Below are 19,090 nucleotides of genomic sequence, written 5' to 3' on the forward strand. Positions count from 1 at the left end.
TGGGAGAAAAACAATAGGTTTCTGACGTAATTAAAAAACAATAACAATCTGACTTGATTAAAGGACAAAGAATTAATAAAAAAAACAAAGAATTATTAAAAAAAACAATAACAAATTAGAAAACAAAAATTTGAATCGGCAAAAGTTTCAATAGCTTCCTTTCTTTCATTAAAGAGTTTCTATAAAAAAAAAAATCCAAGAGTTTCAATCATGGTGGTAAAGAATTGATTTCGTGAAACTATTACTGGAAAACGATTTTCGAAATTCTTAGTAATCATGGCAAATCCAACAAACTCAATCAATGATTCAGAGAATACAATCACTGGAAACCTGCAATCCAGAACGATTACGATAACAATTCGGTTGTAAGAGTCGATTCTGTGAGACAACAATTTTGGTAAGCCTGTAACAATCCGGTTGCAAGAGTCGAAAGAAAAATAAAATCCAAAAGCAAAGAAGGGTGCACAGTGTTTTCCAGAAAAGTGGGGTGAACAAGTCAAAAAGTAATTGAGTTTTATTTTATGAAGGATAAATTGGGTAGTTTGAGTTAAATGTTGGGGTCAAGGTATAAATGTAGGGGTGTAGGGTAAAACTTCCTTGATATCTCTTTTGTAAAGTTACTCATCATTATAGTGAAACGGAGGGCTGCTCTCTCCCCCAGACTAGGTCAATTTGGACCGAACTGGGTCAACAAATTCTTCTTTTCTCTCGCTGTTTTCTACTTTTGTTTGTGATTATAACTTCCACACTTTGTTTTGGTTGCTTGACTATCACTTGCTCCACACATGGTGTGATTTTTCATTGAATTCACAACAAATTGTACATTTTATGTAACAGAACTTATAAGTTTGAAGCTAAAATCCCAACAACGGTTTGTGAACCACAGCATGTGCTTCTGAAATACATCAGAAAACAAGATCTAGAGACTCAATTTTGATATTGGTAAAATGGAGCTTTGTCTTTTTGGTAACCTAACAGTGACTACCTGACTGCTACTGTTTGTTTCAAGTATGAACAAATTGATTCTACAGACAGCTTTCAGTGTTGCCAGTTAATTGCCAGGAATTTTTCTTCTTTATGGGCCCCTCTCTTCTATCTATCATCATATATAGCAGAAGAGTAGTTTAGAGTAGCAACAATAGTTGTTGCTTGAACTCTCTACTCACGTGTGTACCTTAATTTATGTTTACATAAGACAATTGAAACAGTTACTCATTGCTAATGTACAGAAGTATGACATGTCACATATGGTATATGGTGAACTCTTATTGAAAATTGCTTAAAACTCGAAGTAATCACCTTTAAGTAGAAATCCAGGGCCTTCTACTACCTTATGTTAAGACAGTGATCTGGTCAGTGTTGATTCAACAAAAATAAGATAAAATTGATATAAGCTGAGTTTTGAGACACTAATTTCCCTTGTTTTTGGTAGAACCAATTCCAATTAGGCGATTAGATCATCGTTACAGTCGTAAGGACAAGTTATACTATGAGTTTCTACTTCAAGAAAGCGACGCCAATCATCGTTGGAGAGTTTCAAATAAAAAGGATGAAATTTAGAATTTAGAAGAAAAGTTACATGATACATGCACACAATGCAACATTGTCTGCACATACATGCATGCCACTTACTCGAGGATGTAAATATCCTTCTTGTCGAAATTGAAATAATGTTACAAGAATAAGAGACTATACCACAGTAACTTAAGTATTTTCTTACTATTACACATGAGGCTGTTAATGTTATTACTCCCCTATCACTTTCTTCTTATAGCTCAGAAGTTGCATGGTGTTTTGTGTTGTCTCTAGATGCTATTTCCATCTGATTATTTATAGAGAAGGTAATAATCAGAGAAAGAAAAGGGGTAAAAGGGAATATTGAAATTTGAGTAAAGCATGAGCTAAGGATATAGAGGCAGAAATGTGTTTGACCCACAAAAGGGTTTCTTTCTATTTAGTTTCTTGGGCTAAACCAACCAAAATAATTCTTCAAATTCACTTTCAAGATTAAATGCACTCGTCTAGCGCAAGTGGTTGGTGCATACCGTGTGTAGATATTGTAAACTCTGGAATATTGATCGTTGAGATTCAGCATAAGCGGTTGATGTGCATTGTATGTGAGTGTAGTAAACTCTAGAATACCAAGTTTGATTCCTACCGACCAACATATTTCATTTAAGTTTATAGAGTGCATCGATACAATACGAATTCAAAGTCACTAAAAACAAAAAAGATGAAGTGACAATTTATTTTATCATACAAAATAGAACACTCGATGATTCTTAAAAAGTGCACATAATACTTATCAATAAAAAAAAGTGTGTATAACTTAAATGGTTAAATATGATTTTTGTCTTTATAAATATTTCAACCTTTTGTTTTAGTCTCCCTCAATTTTCTTCAATTTTTGGTCCTCCAAAAATTTTAATTCACGACTTTTGATATATGTTTTTAAGTCAACTCATGTGTATCATTTGAAATTTTGATTTTTTTTCTTGTAGTCATGTTTAGTACATCATATAATTCTGTCTTGCAAAAGTTTAAATATTTTTAACAAAGGCTGAATTAAATATGAAATTTTATGTTTTTGACACTTAAAATTCATTATTCATATTTGGTTAAAAATTTCTATTATCTTTTTTTGGTTAAAAATTTCTATTATTTTTTTAAAAGATTCTTATAATACTCCAAACGTTTATACAAAAACTCAACCAAATTTTTTAATGATATGCACCAATTGACTTAAAAGCAGATATTAAAAGTGGTGATGGAAAACTTTTGAAAGATCAAAAGTGGAAGGAAAATTTTAGTGGAACTCAAACAAAAAGTTAATATTTACATAGAAGCCAAAAACATGTTTAACCTAACTTAAATTACACTCATTTTCATGAAAAAAAATTACACTAATTTTTGTATGTCTTTATGAATATAAAGTTTTAAATTTTAATATGTAGTCATATAAAATCTATTGATAAGCAACTAGTGACCTCAGCCTCCTCATCCAGTCTCAGTCTCTACTCTCTCAGACACTTTCTTAAATATCCAAAACAACTTCACCATCAATCCATCATTCTCTTTACAACAAATCCACAAATACAAATAAAAGATAGCAGTAGAGTTCCACAACTAATATGACTATCACTAACTACACCCCTCTGTTCTTCCTCTGCTTCATAACCCCCCTTGTGCTTAGCAATGTTGAAATACATTCAGGTACAAAAAGATAACAACATTTCACTCTTTAATGAAGTATTTTCATATAATTCTTGCTTGAAACTTATGTTTATCATTGTGTTAGCAGGCCCTTCAACACAGATTTTGCATTCTTTCAATGAAGACAGAAACGGCTCTATAACACTGTCCGTGAAAGCAGAACATGCACACTCTACTTCCACTAAAGTTTCATGGCATGGTATTTAATATTTATGTACTTGTCAATTTATTATTATGTAATCCTTTTATATTCTAAACCTGAGATGATTATTTATTTTTGGTTTTGATTAGGTTCTTGCACAAACAAAGACATAAGCATTTCACAAAGTAGAGAGACTCTAACTGGAATCCCTAAGTATGTAGTGCAAATTGTCAATACTTGTGTTTCTTCTGAGTGTGCTCCATATAATATCCACCTTCACTGTGGCTGGTTTGCTTCTGCAAGAATAATCAACCCTAACTTGTTCAAGAGACTATCTTTTGATGATTGTTTGGTGAATGGAGGAAAACCTTTAACCTCTAGTCAAATCATTAGATTCACTTATACCAATTCTTTTGTTTATCCTCTTGCACTCAAGTCTGCCAAATTTTGCTGACTCCGAAAAATAGTCCCGATAGATTTTCTTGCAAAAAACTAAACAAAAAAAGAATTCATAACACTGGAGTAATCTGCAAGAAACTTCAAGCAAAAAAAGCATTCATTTCACTGTCCTTAGTTGGAAAATGTGGTCGCATGTTAGCATAGCATTCCGGAGTTCACAAACTATGTAGCATCGACACTTCAGATTGAAGGAATGTCTAGTGTCTAATGTGTCAGTGTTGTATATGCTTTCTCTGTCAATGCTTCATAGCTCACAACATGAGAACAAAGTTTGAAGAATCAATCAAATTTGTAAACCATCAATAAATTTAGGTCAATTTTGGAAGTTCCATGTTTTTTAGGCTATGTGGTTGAGGCCACAAGTTCTCTTAAAGATGAAACGATGCAAGGAATGGCCAAGTGTTACATTTGTCTCATTTTATCAAAATAGAATTGAAAAAAAGGTGAAAAAAGAAAAAGAAAATCGTCCTTTTTGAAGGCTGACATGGATTACTTTGAATAGGACATTAATTTTACATCTCTTACATTTTCTCTTTCTGTTCCTGCTACATTACCATCATCATATCTGTAGCTTTTCTGTCTTTTCTTTATGGCTTCATATCTCACTTTTCCACCCATGTTGATGATGTGAAAAATATCCTTTTTGCCGGTGAAAATACAGTACTGACAAATTTTTATTAAAATACTGGATTTTCCGTTATTTAAATCGTGTATCTCCGTCACTTGTAGTGATTTATCATTCAATGAATGACTGAAAAAACGATCCACTGATCCAATTATAAAATTTGTTTTTTTGTATCTAGCACTTCTAGGTTTAACATGTTCAGGTTCAGGGTTTCTAGAGTATGACATTTATCAAACTACCCTAAGAAAAAAACAATTTTTTGGTATACCCAAGTATCCTCTACTCGAAATTGTAGAGACTAATCCCTTGAGTCGACTAAGACTACAATGAGCGGCCAAACTCTCCTTCAAAAGTTATAACTTAAACCATGGTAACATGACGCAACCTTATAGGAGAACTTGAATTGTTGGAGCAAAGAACATTCACATTCATGGAAGTGATAAATGAAAAGGCATCGTTCACGAAAATATTGGCTCAACCTAAGCATATTGATCTCTGGGAGTACACATCTACAATAGACATATCAAAATTATCATGCATCAAATAACATCCTAAGTCTTTGTTTCAAAAGATAAAATGTCTAATGTATTTTTACTTGACGAACTAATTGGATTATAATATCTTTCCTTAAAAATTACAATGCATTGTAAGAAGCAATATGAAATACAAATAGCTACATAAATAAAAATGCTTCTCAACAACAAATAAACTACAAAAGTTGCATGAATATTCTTCCGTATCTTCTTTTGAGTTAACAATTTGAGAAAAGAGTGACTAGACCTTGAGTCATCAAGCTCGACGCCTAAAATCTCTTCCTTAACGTCCAATTTGGCAGCATTATGTGAGACATAAGCATCATTTTCTACTCTACCTCCTGCTGCAGGTTTCCCTTCATCCTGCAACTGAAGTGCAAACTCAAGTTTCCATAACACATCACCCATTTGAAGGACGAACAAAGCCATTATCACCTAAACCCTTCTTACCACGTCTCTACAAACTTCATCAAGCACTCTCATGATTAATTTTTCCTTTAAGACATGGATCAATTATATCTTCAAGATTACCCTTCTTTAGGCTCAACAAAACCCAATCTACTAAGCTAACTTGTGCCTTAAGCAAGCTAGGAACAATTGCTGGCCTTGCACACAATACCTCAAAAAGTACCGCAGCAAAAGAGTAAACATTGTTGTCTAAAAAAGCACACATGATCTAAATAACCAAAACTACTTTTAAGTTTTAACCATTATGCTAACATAAGTTTGGTTTAGTTTAAAACCACTTTCCGATAATCTAACACTGGGAAGTCAGAAGCTTTCGCTTCCCAATTTCATCCAACAAAATATTTGTTGTTTTCACATCGCGAAGAATGATGATGGTGTATTTTGCACCAGTGTGAAGGTAGTAAAGTCCCTTTGCAGGACCAATGCAAATTTCCACCCTTTGCTTCCATGGTAAAGGCGCTTTGTTACTGTTGTAAAGATGCTCCTAAGAGTTCCATTAGCCATGTGTGTGTGTGTGTATCTATGTACACTAAAACCATTTCGCCCTTTTCTTCACAAAATCCAACTAAGAAATTAAAATGGATTTGATCTCAATAATTTAAAGTCCGGTTGAAAGGTAAATACAATTTATTTTAGTCCGAATTCAAACTTGAGTTCTCCCTAAACAATTCGTTTTTAACCGAAACTTATTAATTAATCATTTAAAATCAACTGTTTAATTACCTTTCTTATAATCTCAATATATTTCTATCAACAAAAAAAACTATTATCCCATTGGTATATCTAAGACTTGGGGTTTGTTCAATCACATATTTTAAAATATATAAGAAGTACAAAATAGCCCTGAGCCACTCTTGTCACTTTGTACTTAGGAATCTCGATTAATAATCACATAAGCATCTTCGCTACTATTAAATATTTAATTAACGCGACCAACTATAAACAAATAGACATAGCCAAAGAGGAAGAAGGCCACAAGCATGGCCAATCCGTTGAATCTCACTTCCAACCTCTTCTTCTTCATCTTCACATTGACCATCATCTATGTAGCCTACACCTTCCCAAAACTCGAACCAAACCAAACCAACCTCGTCATCTACGTCCATGACCATTTCACCGGTGAAGACTCCACCGCAGCTACTATCGCTGGTAAAACTGGACTTACCTCCAGCATCCTACACTTTGGCACCGTAGCTATAGTTGACGATCCAGTAACCGAGGGACCTACAATGGATTCAAAACTCATCGGTAGAGCTCAAGGCGCGTACATAAATTCACAGCTTGATGGTAAAGCTTTGTACATGGTTTTCTCGGTAATATTCACAGCTGGTGAGTATAGAGGAAGCACCTTGGAGATTCAGGGATCTGATATATTCACAACGAAGGAACGGGAATTTGGAATTGTTTCTGGCACAGGTTATTTTCGGTTTGTTAAAGGGTATGGGATTATGGAAACAGAGTTCATGGATTTAGTTAATCTTAGAGCAATTCTTAAACTCAATGTAACCGTGAAACATTACTAGAATATATTTTAACAAGAATTGTTAGCATAACATTGTATTAGGGTGGAAACAATTGAGTCAACAACACACACCAAAGACAACGCAAAACAATGCTTACCTTTACGGGTCTTTTGCTAAGATCATGGTGTAATATTTATTCTTATAGGTTGTTCAAAAAAATATTTATTCTTATAGGTTTAATATTGATATGTAACTCGCCTAACATTTGTTCTAAACTGTTCCATAAAGTATTGTTGTGAATTTTGATTTTTAAAGTATTTCAAAAGTTATTTAAATTTTATTCTTTTCTTCCGCAACATATTCATTAGGTCTATTTAGACAAATTCTAAATGACAACATGCAAAGAGAAAAATTAAATCTAACTATAGATTTGTCATACAAGTCTACTTAGAAGATTTTCAAATGAGAAATATATTGCAAAAGAAATATGTCTCGTATATTTCAAAAGTTTAAATTATATTGTGTCAAGATAAACTATATATTGTTACAATAAGACACAATATATAAACTATATTAACAAGCATACTAGCAGGGGTGGACTTGGACTCAGAATACTACTGGGACACAAATTTTTTATCAAATAACTAAATAATATTAAATATAATAAGAAATTATATTAAAAATAGTTGAAGTAACCAAAATTGCTAACAAAAAAATTTCTGGACTTTGCATAAATGGAAAAAATTTCTTCATCCTCATTCAGTTATACAACAAAAAAAATATTAGATTACTCCATTACAGTACGCCAAAAACATGAACAAAAAATTAATCATAACCCTACCTAATTATGCAACAAATTCGCAACATGTTTGACAATTAATTTGTGTAAAATTAATCATAACCCGAACCCACAACCACTTCTTGACGAAGCATAACAATTAACTGTGTGTTATAAAATGGTTGGAAATTAACAGTTTGTTTTACAATTGGTTCGCAATTGGCATTTGATGAAGCATAACATTAACATAAACCTAAAAAATCACATGAACTATTGATAATTATACCTCTTAAATCTCAATCAAGACATGAATAATTTTCTACCAAAGAGGAAAGAACGAAAGAACACTAAAAAGGAAAAGGAAAGCAAATGCTTTGTTGTTGTTCTATTTCTACATAATTTAAAAAAAAAAAAAATTGGGTCTGGGCTGATGTGGCACCTGCCACAGCAGGCCCAGGCCAGTTTCGCCCCTACATACTAGGTATATGCTAATTACCTTTTTTTTAAATAGGTCAAATGTTCTATTTACATTTTTTGGCACAAATTTTATTGAGTTACCAGCCTTTTAAGAAATATATGTTAATTACCTTTTTTAATATATATAAATAGGTCAAATGTTCTATTTACATTTTTGGCACAAATTAGGCTTTTAAAAAGGCTAATAGGTCAATCCGAGCTTGTAAAAAGGTCAGACCAAACTTAAAATAAAGCATTTGACAGACTAATACAAACTTAGGCTTTAGTATTTTCAACTAAGCATAACCTATTTAAGCAAAGTTCGATTCGATCCAATCTATTCTCACCTCTACGTCCATAAATATCAATCTACATCTCTATCCTAAAAGCCGCCGCATTTATGTTTATAGGAAATACGAGAAAAAAATTAGGTAAACAATTGATTCCTAGTTTTGAAGATGTCAAAGTTGTTGGGTGACATTTAATGGTGACAATGTTATAAAAATTTGGGAACGCGCTGAACAAATAAATTTTGTGGCTGTGGGTTCGATCAAATATTTTTTTTTAATTGAATATTCATTATATGTATCTTTATAGATTAATTATTCGAATTAGATTAGATTATAATGGATGACAAAGTTGTTCTCTTAAGATTTAACGTGTTGTATTTTTAGGATTAAATTCAAATTCACAACTTCTGATTAAGTGTATTGAAAGGGATCTCTTAGTTGCAAATGGTAAAAACTTTAACAGCGCTGCTATATATCCCGAAAAAGCCACTCGGGAAATTTCAAGAAGAGCATGTGCACTCACTATTTAAAGTCATGTATAGAATACGACTGCATTAAGTAGGAATTTGGCGGAATACATGGGCAGCTGGCCAATCAGAATGATGTCGGGACAAATTCGGGATAATCCCTCTCGCGAGATTCAGCATTATTCAAACTTTAATATATGTCAATAGTTAGGTATGTGATTAATATCTAACCAAATGTGCCATAAAACGATTGTTGTATATTAATATGCATTTTCAAGTCATCTAAGCACAAATAGACATATAACAAGGTAGAGATTTCCAAAAAAAAGAGTAAAAGAGAGCATGGTCAATCCACTAAACCTCACTTCCAGCTCATTTTTCTTCATCTTCACATTGATCATCCTCTATGTGGCCTACACCTTCCAAAAACTCGAACCGAACCGAACCAAACCAACATGCTCTTCTACATTCACGACCACTTCACCGGTGAAAATACCTCGGCAGTCACAGTTGCCGGTATAAATGGACCCACCTCTAGCATCCGACACTTCGGCACCGTGGCAATAATTGACGATCCAGTAACAGAGGGACCCACAATGGATTCAACACTCCTTGGTAGTGCTCAGGGCGTGTACGTAAATTCGCAGCTTGATGGAAAAGCTGTGTACATGTTTTTCTCAGTGATATTCACTTCTGGTAAGTACATAGGAAGCACATTGGAGATGCAAGGATATACTTTATATACAACAAAGGAAAGAGAATTTTGGATTGTTTCTGGCACAGGTTATTTTAGCTACACTGCGAACCACTTTTAAACTCAATGTAACAATCAAACATTATTAGGAAAACTTCATGAGTGGCTCTTCTACAACTTATTATTATAGTGTTGCAGTTGTATTAACGGTTGGATTTGGAGAGAGAAAGTATGTAAGTTAACTTCATACAATATAAAACACTTGCATCTTTGCACTAAATAAATATTTGTTGTGGAGAGTGGAAAATGATACTATTCTTGGATAATAAACTTGATTGAATCCTGCTCTTTACCCAAACAGTTTCGCTCATTCCCAAAGTAAAAGTCGAAAATGCCCCTACGCAACTTAACTTGCGCTAGTGCATTTGTTACGTATGTTAAGTCACGTTACGTGACTTAACATGCGTCAGTGTATCACGAACGTGACTTAAGTCACGCCAAACTACAACACTAGCGCAAGTTAACTTGAGTACGTTGGGTAGAAATTGATTTTATTCTATACTAATTCATTATTATTCGAAATTATAAAATAAATGCAAAAATAAATAAATTCGAAATTAATAAAATAAATGCAAAAATAAATACAAATAGTAAATAGAACTCTCATTTTATTAATATTATTCAAATATTACAATAAGCAATACAAATATTTATTCCAATTAACTAACATACTTAATATTTATTTTGACCCTCTTCGGTATATGCCAATAGCTTTTTGTGGAAAATAGTGATCCATCCTGTTGGGGAAAACGACATCAAGACCCCTTGAGGTAAATTTATATTTGGTTCCTTTTATACCCCCATGATGATTCTTTTTACCCACGGTGAAAAGATTTTGGGAGTAAAAGGAAGCAAATCGAAATTTACCTCAAGGGAAGATGCCCTTTTCCCCAACCTAATGGACCACTATTTCCCCCAAAAGCCACCGGTATTTACCTAAGGGGGCCTAGAGACTAAAGAAGCCTAGAGACTAAAGAATAAAATAAAAAGAAGAGAAATAGGGGGGAGAGATAATGTGAGGAAAAGAGGATGGTTGGGAGGGTATTTATAGGTGGTTTAAGGTCCAAAAACGTGTGAAAGAATTGAAAAAAACGTGTAAAAATCAATCAATGCCATTGACCACCGTCCAAGAAACGTTTGTGCTTCAGTTTTTAGCACCGGCCAACTTGCGCAAGTTAACTTGCGCACAGCTTATAAGATGCGTGACTTAACTTGCGCACAGCTTATAAGGTGCGTGACTTAAGTCACGCTAGTTAAGTCACGCTAGTTAAGTAACGCTAGTTAAGTGCGCATATCTGCCGGAGAAAATTTGAATAAATATTACGATAGCGTGAATTCGAATAAATATTGTGTATCGAATAAGTAAATTATAATAAGTACACAACATTAATTCAAATAAAAATGGCGTATTGAATAAATTCGATAAGTACACAACATTAATTCTTAGACAATTTTATTTAGATATAATTTCATCTACGTTACATTACATTGTGGTATCATTATACATTACGTAAAAGACATGTACGTCAATTCGGAAATGTACCTTCCAACTACAACAATTATCTTACCTCTGAATGGGGTCAATTCAAACTAGCTAAAAAGCAGGACTCCGGCATTCGTCCAGAAGTGTTTTTATTCCATTCCAAATGTTAAATTCTAGTTGGTTTTGGTTTTAAATGATAGTATCTAAGAGCCAACGGAATGAGGTCCAGACCTTGACACTTTGATACCATAATTTAAACGAAGCCAACCAGAAATTAACATTTAGAATGGAATAAAAACACTCCCGGTCGAATGTCGGTGTCCTGCCATTTAACTAGTTTGAATTACCCCATCCAGAGGAAGAAAATTGTTGTAGTTGGAATGTGCATTCCAACTACAACAATTGTCTTACCTCTGAAATGGGGTAAATTAAAACTTGCCAAACAACAGGACTCAAGCATTTCGCTCAGCATTCATGCTTTCCTTTGAAAAAAATAAATTTTTGTTAGGCTTGATTTAGATGAATGTATTTCAACACCACCGAAATGAGGTCCATTCCTTGACACTTAATACCTTCATTTAAACCCGCCAAACAAAAATTTACTCTTTTCAAAGGAAAAACATGAAGGCTGAGCGAAATGCTTGAGTCCTCGCCGTTTAGCAAGTTTGAATTGCCCCATTTCAGAGGTGAGACAAATGTTGTAGTTTGAATGCACCTTACCCTAACTAATGACGATCTTCTAGCGGAATCAAGTTGTTGATGATATCTTCAGTTGATCTCAGCAACGTCACCCGCATATCGATCCACTGGAACTTGGTGTGCTCTCAAAACATGCTCGTCACGTTTTCGTCGTTCTTTAACTCCACCCAAGTGAATGATACGCTCCCCTCGTCGAGCTTTGGACGTTTATACAGAATATTTTGCACCCTCCTTGTGTCTGTGGGGTTGACTCCTTGGTAGAATTCATTCAGTTGATCCTTGAGACCTCTTAACGTTACATCAAGGCACCGAACCTTCAACCTCTGAGTTTCTCCGCCGTTGAATTTTGCATGAACGTCGATCCACCCGGCCATTGCTTCAAATCTACACAATTACAAATTAAACACAATCAATGAAAAACTCATTCAAACATTTCATCAAACACTTGGAGTGCAAATTATACATAAACCCTAAAAATGATAACTACAACATAAACATGCAAAGATCAAAATAATTAAGCAATATTACTCATTTGCATGTAACATTGTATCATATATTGCAAAAAACAAAATAACCAAAAATTAAACAAACCCTAAATCTAAAAAAATCTAATCTAAGTGTAAAAAATCTAACATAATCATGCAAACATCTAAACATCATAAGAATTAAACACTATAAGTCATTTGCATGTAGCATTATATAATTTCTTGCAAAAAAATTTAAAATTTTAACAAAACAATAAACCTAAAAAATTCTAGATTAAGTGAATTTTTTTATCATAACAACATAGTTTAAGTGAAAGCTTACTTGTTCTTGTTGTTGTAGTGTTGTTTGATTTGAAGTTGAAGGAATTTTGAGGTTGGGAAATTTGAGAGAAAATTGAGAAGTGTGTGTGTTGTTTGATGAAAATGAGGCAGAATGAGGTTCTGCCTGGGTTAATAACATCATGTAGCGCAACTTAAGTCACGTAGCGTGACTTAAGTTGCGTAAACATTGCAACTAGCGTAAGTTAACTTACGTAACGCATGTTAACATGCGTAGGGGTATATTTGTATTTTACTTTGGGAGTGAGCAAAACTGTTTGGGTAAAGAGCAGGATTCAACTTGATTTAGTCCATCGGACTAATCAAGTGTTAGGCCCAATTAGCTAATAAGTGATGTAGCCCATAGAAAGTTCTAGAGTCATGTAGAACTAGATTGGTAGAAATATCATTAAGTGTAGTTGAGAGAAGAGTGTAGAACTCTCATGAGAGAAGTGTGTAGAACACTCTCTTGAAGTGTGTAGAAAGTTATCCTAGGATGTGTCTAGAACTCTCCCTTGGAGCCTATAAAAAGAGGAGAGCTTGTCATTTGTAAATCAAGCTAGCAAACTAGAATCAAAGCATCCTTTCAAGTAATAGAAATTGTTCCTCTCTCAAATATTCTCCTCCTAAATTTCTCACAAAGTTATCACTATAATCTTCTCCTATTTTCAACAACTATTGTATTTCAAATTTCAATTCAAATTTGGAGATATTATGAAACTTTTATAATGAATGAGTTATGATCGCTATAATCACTGCATATGTAATTAATTAATTGATTAGTCTTGATTTAAAGAAATTTCAAAAGGATTTTTCTATTATATGCAAACCTATACATATTAAAAAATTCAAAATAGTAAGTTTGTATCACAACTTGTGCATTTTATATTAAATATATAATTTTAAAAAAAAATAATTGTTGTTTTTAATAAAAAGTTATTATTTTTGGTTTGTTTTACGCATGTTAGACAAATCATTGCTCCCATAATATTTGGGTGCCTATGTCTTTTCATGATAGATCCCTTCACATAACAAAAAATTGTCAAGTTAGTTTCAGAAAAATGATATTTTTAGAGGGATCAGAAGAAAAATGTGATCAAAGAGAGAAACTTATAAGAAAGAAGAACTTGATATATGGCATTCAATAACTAACAGTTTCTTTGTACTAATCCAAAATTCCTGCCATTCATTTAGCCAGCAAAATATAAGAGATTTTAAACAAAAATACAATGTAATATTTGCTTAAATCGCAGTATAAATAATATGTAGGTATAACATAGTAAGATGCCGACAAACTGAGTATTTTACTTGAAAGATGAGTAATGAATACATAAATCTATTCAAAAGAAAAACCAAAACTTTTTTTTTCTTTCCTACAAAAAGAATAAATGAACTAACCTCTAATTCTTAATTTCTTAGGTTAATACCTCTTTTGATCCTTACTATATTGCATGAATTCAGTTTTAAAGTTTAAACTATGTCCTTAACATATTAGATTCTTCAAATTTATCCGTCATTTAGTCAATGTCATATGAACCTGCCTATGTGGCATGGCGAGAATATTTCTCATTTTTTTCGTGTAAGTAATTAATTCCATATGGCTTTTTTTAATTATAGATAATTTTTTAAATAAAAAAACTGAAATGAAAAAAATTTAAAATTCCAAAAATACTATGCAATTAATTTTGGCTATCCTGTTCATCGTAAACCTAACCATATTCGACATTTTAACTCTACAACCCATAATATTTTTTTTCGCAAATTTTCACAAGGCCATAAAGCTTAAACACGTGAAAACTCAGCATTCAATTTATGTAAAACCCGAAATGCTTTAACCCTTAAATCTCCACCACCATCACCACAACTCATTCAATAACCCACATACTCCTAAACACCAAAACTTTGTTTCGGTCTTCACAAACACCAAAACCAAACCCTATTCCTTCCTCAAATAATTACCCATTCATTTCCCCATCAAATCCCAATCACAACCAAAACCCCTCACTTCAAACAATAACAACACTCTCACCAAACAATGCAATCCCTTTGACAAAATCATCCACGACGATGTTTGAAGCAACCTTAGAAATTAAGTGATTGACGATGTGCTTGCTCTAAGTACGATCATTCCTACCCTGCATGCAATTGTTCAAGCGAAGGGCAATGGTGTGTTTGCTTTTACAAAAAGTCATCTTGTTTGAGGCCAAGTCCTCCTTCTATGCAAAATGGGGAACCACCCCCAACCAAAATTGTCATGAGGTTATCTCGGATAACGTCCTCGTATCCTCCTGTTCTGATAACCACGGTCTTCAACTATCCAACCGAGATGTTTGAATCTGTCGCTCTCGTCCTCGCCCATGTGCCTAGCGCATGATTGGCTTTGATCATCTCGGTCAAAGACACCATGTGGCCTTCCTGCCTGCATATGATATGTATATGGACTATTTTCGCATTGAGGTGTTGAGCTATATTTCCTATGATGGTCTAGGCAAGAACTTAACAAAATGAAGATATCAAGGCAAAAAACGAAAAGAGTACGATTAGTAACTTGGATGTTTGTGTTATCCTTCACATTCTCTCCGTTTTGAACAACATAAAAAAAAAATCCGCTCAAACATGCATACTCCCCCAAAAGATTGGAAGAATCTCTAGAGGTTTATTTATGTTCTTTTGTTACGTTTTACTCACCACCAGCCCAAGATTATTAAAGACTTGTTTTGAATTTTGTCTGAAGATACACATCAATTACGGTGTTTATCCTTATTTTCACCACGAATGAATCGCAGAGTCTCAACTACTCAGCCAGGAGTCTCAACTACTCAGCTAGGTCCAAATCTACGCACGCAATCAAGCTGCACATGTTGCAACTTAATATCAAGGATGACATTCACAAGAATCATATCACACTTGAAACTATGTTGTAACTTTTACACCCTGACTGTGAGTAGGTTAGGACGTGGTGAGAAGGTGAAGGCTCTATAATTCATTCGTAGTGAAAGATCAAGTACAAAGAATGTTGGTCAAACGTATTATACTTATATCGACATAATTCAAGATACACAGTTGGGAAAAACCTTCAAAGGTCTTGAACCTATGAGTAGAACGTAACAAAAGAGCAGGAAGATGCCTGAGTGAATTATTGTTGGAGAGTATGTATGCATATTTGAATAACATCTTTGGTTTTTGAGAGAATGTAAAGGATAAAACCATCGTCACTTTACTAATCATCTTGTTTTCATTTGTCTTCTAATATCTTTACTATATTGTCAAGAATTCTACAAAGAAAGTGGCAAGGGAAAGAAATTTGTTTTTAGGTCAGGTAACTGTTGTTGCGGATGACCGGAAAATGATTAACCTGCAAAAATAACAAACTGTGAAATAAACCTGAGGCGCGACTACGTCACTGGACTAAGGAATTATCCGCAAGATTGCGCAATTCCCCCAGAATACAACAGGTTCTTCCCGGCGATAATCGTACCGAGGCTATCAAGACACGAGAAAAATTATTGACATAGTAACTCAGGCACTTAGTTTAATTTATAAAATTGAAGGAAGAAAATTAGAACAATATATGTTTTCTCTTTTTTTTTTTTTATCCGAAAAAGCAATGTAGCTGAGTTAATATAGAAGGAATATATTTTCTCCCGTTGGAAAACGGTTCTTCCCATTAAAAGGCAACATTCTATATTACTTATTAATAATAATGATAATAACAGCCCAACAAATGAGAAGTTTATGAATAGGAAGGTAACGTATACGGTCAGCAAAATTCAAGGGTAACTAATTATTGAGAAAACCAAATCAAATTCATTTGAAAAGTGATTGTTCCTAATAAATACGGAGCAGGAAGAGTAATTAAAAAGGAGGTTCTACAAATCATGGTAAAATGGCAACGTAATATCCTGTCAAAATGAGCTTCTTATGCATAAGTCAACAAAGTTAATTTTCTCTCAATAAAATTAATTAAACCATTTATTTTTAATAAAATAGAATAGAATAAAATAACTTTTGAAATATCTCAAATATACAACAATCCCCCACATATTTCAAAAGTTTTAAATTAAACTATTTTGCCTGAGTCACCTTTGAGTATGATGCATCAAACTGGTGTAGCAAGCTATATGAACCAGTGCTAGAATGATAAACTTAACACACAGTGAATTGGTGTAGCAAGCTATATGAACCAAAGACACTTGGCGTATGTTAGAGGTGTATCACTCGCATCACACCCCCACAATTCTCGTGTTATCGCTGTGTTGCGCATTTAGGCCGTGCGCGTGTCTGGTTTTCATGAGTGCTCTAGAGACCCGCCACGGTCTCATGCAAGCGGCCCCACTTGACACTCATATAGGTGATTCCATCTAGTGCATGCTACAACCACGCACCACCCATAAGGGTTTATGGTAATCATTAAAAGCATATAAAGCTTACCCTCAAATTTAAAATTTAATTAGCACTTCTCATTGGCATAACACTATAGGAAAAAGACAAAACAATTTAGTGCTAACATAACTAACAAGTGACTTGTTTTTCCCATATGAACCTTTTTCATGGGATCTCCAATCATAAAGGTTGGGTTCCCATCACTTGTCGTTTTTCAAGTGGCATAGTCTTATTTCCTTCTCTTTCTTCCCGGGGTTTTTATCAACGAATTCGTTAAATTCACAAATATTGATTAAGACGTCTCTTAATCAATTAATCTCATATCTTCAAGTCTATAAAATAAACTTGGTTTATACAAAAATAACAGATTATACAAATTTGCTTATACAACGTAAGCAACATCATATTCATCAATAAAATAAATAAATTTATTTTATTGGTTCATATCCAATTATCATCATTGTATTATTATAATGCAATGGTTATTTCATATTAAGTAATGTAATCTTAAGATAAATTTATCAATTAAATATGTAAGCATGCAATGTCAAATTTAAAATTATAGCATATTATATACCCCCACGTAAAAGAAATTAACAAAAATTTCATACAAGTTCTAGCAGGCTACGTATAATCATAAACTAGAGTCATAGAATTTTTGACAGTAGTGTACATAACTAATAACTAAGTTCTATACATTTCACTCAATTCATTTCATGTATCAAAGAAAACATACACTTACTTACAGAAACTATTTTTCAAGGCATCTTCCATATGTATGATGTTCAACCATAACATGAAGGAAGACTTAATTTTCACAGACATAATTTTCACGACACTTTGCTTTCAATATCATAGTTAAAAATACTCAGGTAATTACTATAAACATGGTATGTAATTAAAAACACAGGAACACCATATCAATTGAATGAGAAACACACATATATATAAATGTCAAAGGAGCAACAAATTTATTGAAACTGAATAAGACAGATAATAAAGCAAAATAGTCTAAGGAGATACAAACTACTCAGAAACACTAAGAACAAAAAGCCCCTGATCACAATACCCTTTCCCAACAAATACATTATTCTTTGTCATCACCATCTTATCAGATTCAAATGATACTTTAACCCCAACTTTGTTTAATAGTGCTACAGAAATTAAATTGGTCCTAATAGTAGGCACATGTAGCACATCGCTCAAAGCCAAAGTCTTGCCGGAAGTAAGCTTCAGAAGTACCTTGCCTTTGCCATTCACTGCAGCAGTTCGTGAATCACCTAGATAGACTTGATCTTCATCATCCCCCACAGAAGTGTAGGAGGTAAAGGCATCTCTCTTTGCACATATGTGTCTCGTAGCCCCCGAGTCTATCACCCATTTTTTCACATCACTGACAAGATGCACTTCAGATATGACGGCAGCAATAACATCATCATCGTCATCTTTCTTATCATCTCCCTGAGTCAAATTTGCTTTTGGCTTAGGAGGCTGACCATTCACTTTTCGATATCTGCAGTGATATGCTTTATGTCCTACCTTTCCACACACATAACAACCTCCTAGGTTTGGTTTAAAATTGGGGTTAGTTACTTTGAGGGCATGACCAGATTTATTTTCATACCTCTGTTTGCGCGCATTGTTTTGGATTAGATTTGCTCTTGACTCCAAAGCTTTGCCTCTTGCAACTTCGCATTCCTTTCGGCTGATGTCTTCAATGATTATGTGCTTGATGAGATCATTAAGAGACATCTGCTTGTGCTTATGCTTCAGCTGTTGCTTGTAATCAGTCCATGAGTTTGGCAATTTTTCAACCAGCGCACCAGCAACAAACGCATCTGGGAGTTGGATGTTCTCCGCCTTCAATTCTTCAAGGAGTTGGTGATACTCATTGATCTGCACTTTGATTTCCTTGTCCTCTTTCATTTGCCACCGTAGATAGTTTCCAACAACAAACTTCTGTTTGGTAGCATCCTCAGCAGTGTACTTGACATTCATGTTGTCCCAAATTTCTTTGGCAACCTTGTAGGAACAGTAGACATCGAAAAGTACATCAGATAACGTGGAAAGAATT

The 19,090-nt window shown here is 33.7% G+C and overlaps 1 protein-coding gene and 2 pseudogenes across 3 annotated transcripts; all 3 read left to right on the forward strand.

Annotated features, from left to right (window-relative positions):
- Positions 1–2,990: 2,990 nt before the first annotated feature.
- LOC146902699 (TPD1 protein homolog 1-like) lies at positions 2,991–4,008 on the forward strand. 2 transcript variants are annotated; one of them, XM_085732566.1, is made up of 3 exons: positions 2,991–3,213; positions 3,302–3,412; positions 3,505–4,008. In XM_085732566.1, exons 1-3 carry the CDS (start codon positions 3,132–3,134, stop codon positions 3,807–3,809), a joined length of 498 nt encoding a protein of 165 aa, XP_085588692.1. In that variant the 5' UTR covers positions 2,991–3,131; the 3' UTR covers positions 3,810–4,008. The 2 variants fall into 2 exon arrangements, with proteins under 2 accessions (XP_085588692.1, XP_085588691.1); XM_085732565.1 differs by having other exon boundaries at positions 3,002–3,213; positions 3,299–3,412.
- Positions 4,009–6,348: 2,340 nt separating this feature from the next.
- LOC146902700 (dirigent protein 11 pseudogene) lies at positions 6,349–7,241 on the forward strand (annotated as a pseudogene). The gene has a single exon (XR_015023296.1). The product of XR_015023296.1 is annotated as a dirigent protein 11 pseudogene (transcript).
- A 2,108-nt stretch (positions 7,242–9,349) lies between these two features.
- LOC146902701 (dirigent protein 11 pseudogene) lies at positions 9,350–9,709 on the forward strand (annotated as a pseudogene).
- The last annotated feature ends 9,381 nt before the right edge of the window (positions 9,710–19,090 follow it).

The sequence above is a fragment of the Medicago sativa genome, chromosome 8, assembly GCF_051527215.1.
Source record: "Medicago sativa cultivar Bolivia chromosome 8, Bolivia_mono, whole genome shotgun sequence".
NCBI classification, from domain to species: domain Eukaryota; kingdom Viridiplantae; phylum Streptophyta; class Magnoliopsida; order Fabales; family Fabaceae; genus Medicago; species Medicago sativa.

Coding starts and splice junctions, on each gene's coding strand:
- LOC146902699 (XM_085732565.1), top strand. CDS start 3,132: ATGACTATCACTAACTACACCCCTCTGTTCTTCCTCTGCTTCATAACC. Junction 3,214..3,298: donor CAATGTTGAAATACATTCAG/GTACAAAAAGAT, acceptor TCATTGTGTTAG/CAGGCCCTTCAACACAGATT. Junction 3,413..3,504: donor CACTAAAGTTTCATGGCATG/GTATTTAATATT, acceptor GGTTTTGATTAG/GTTCTTGCACAAACAAAGAC.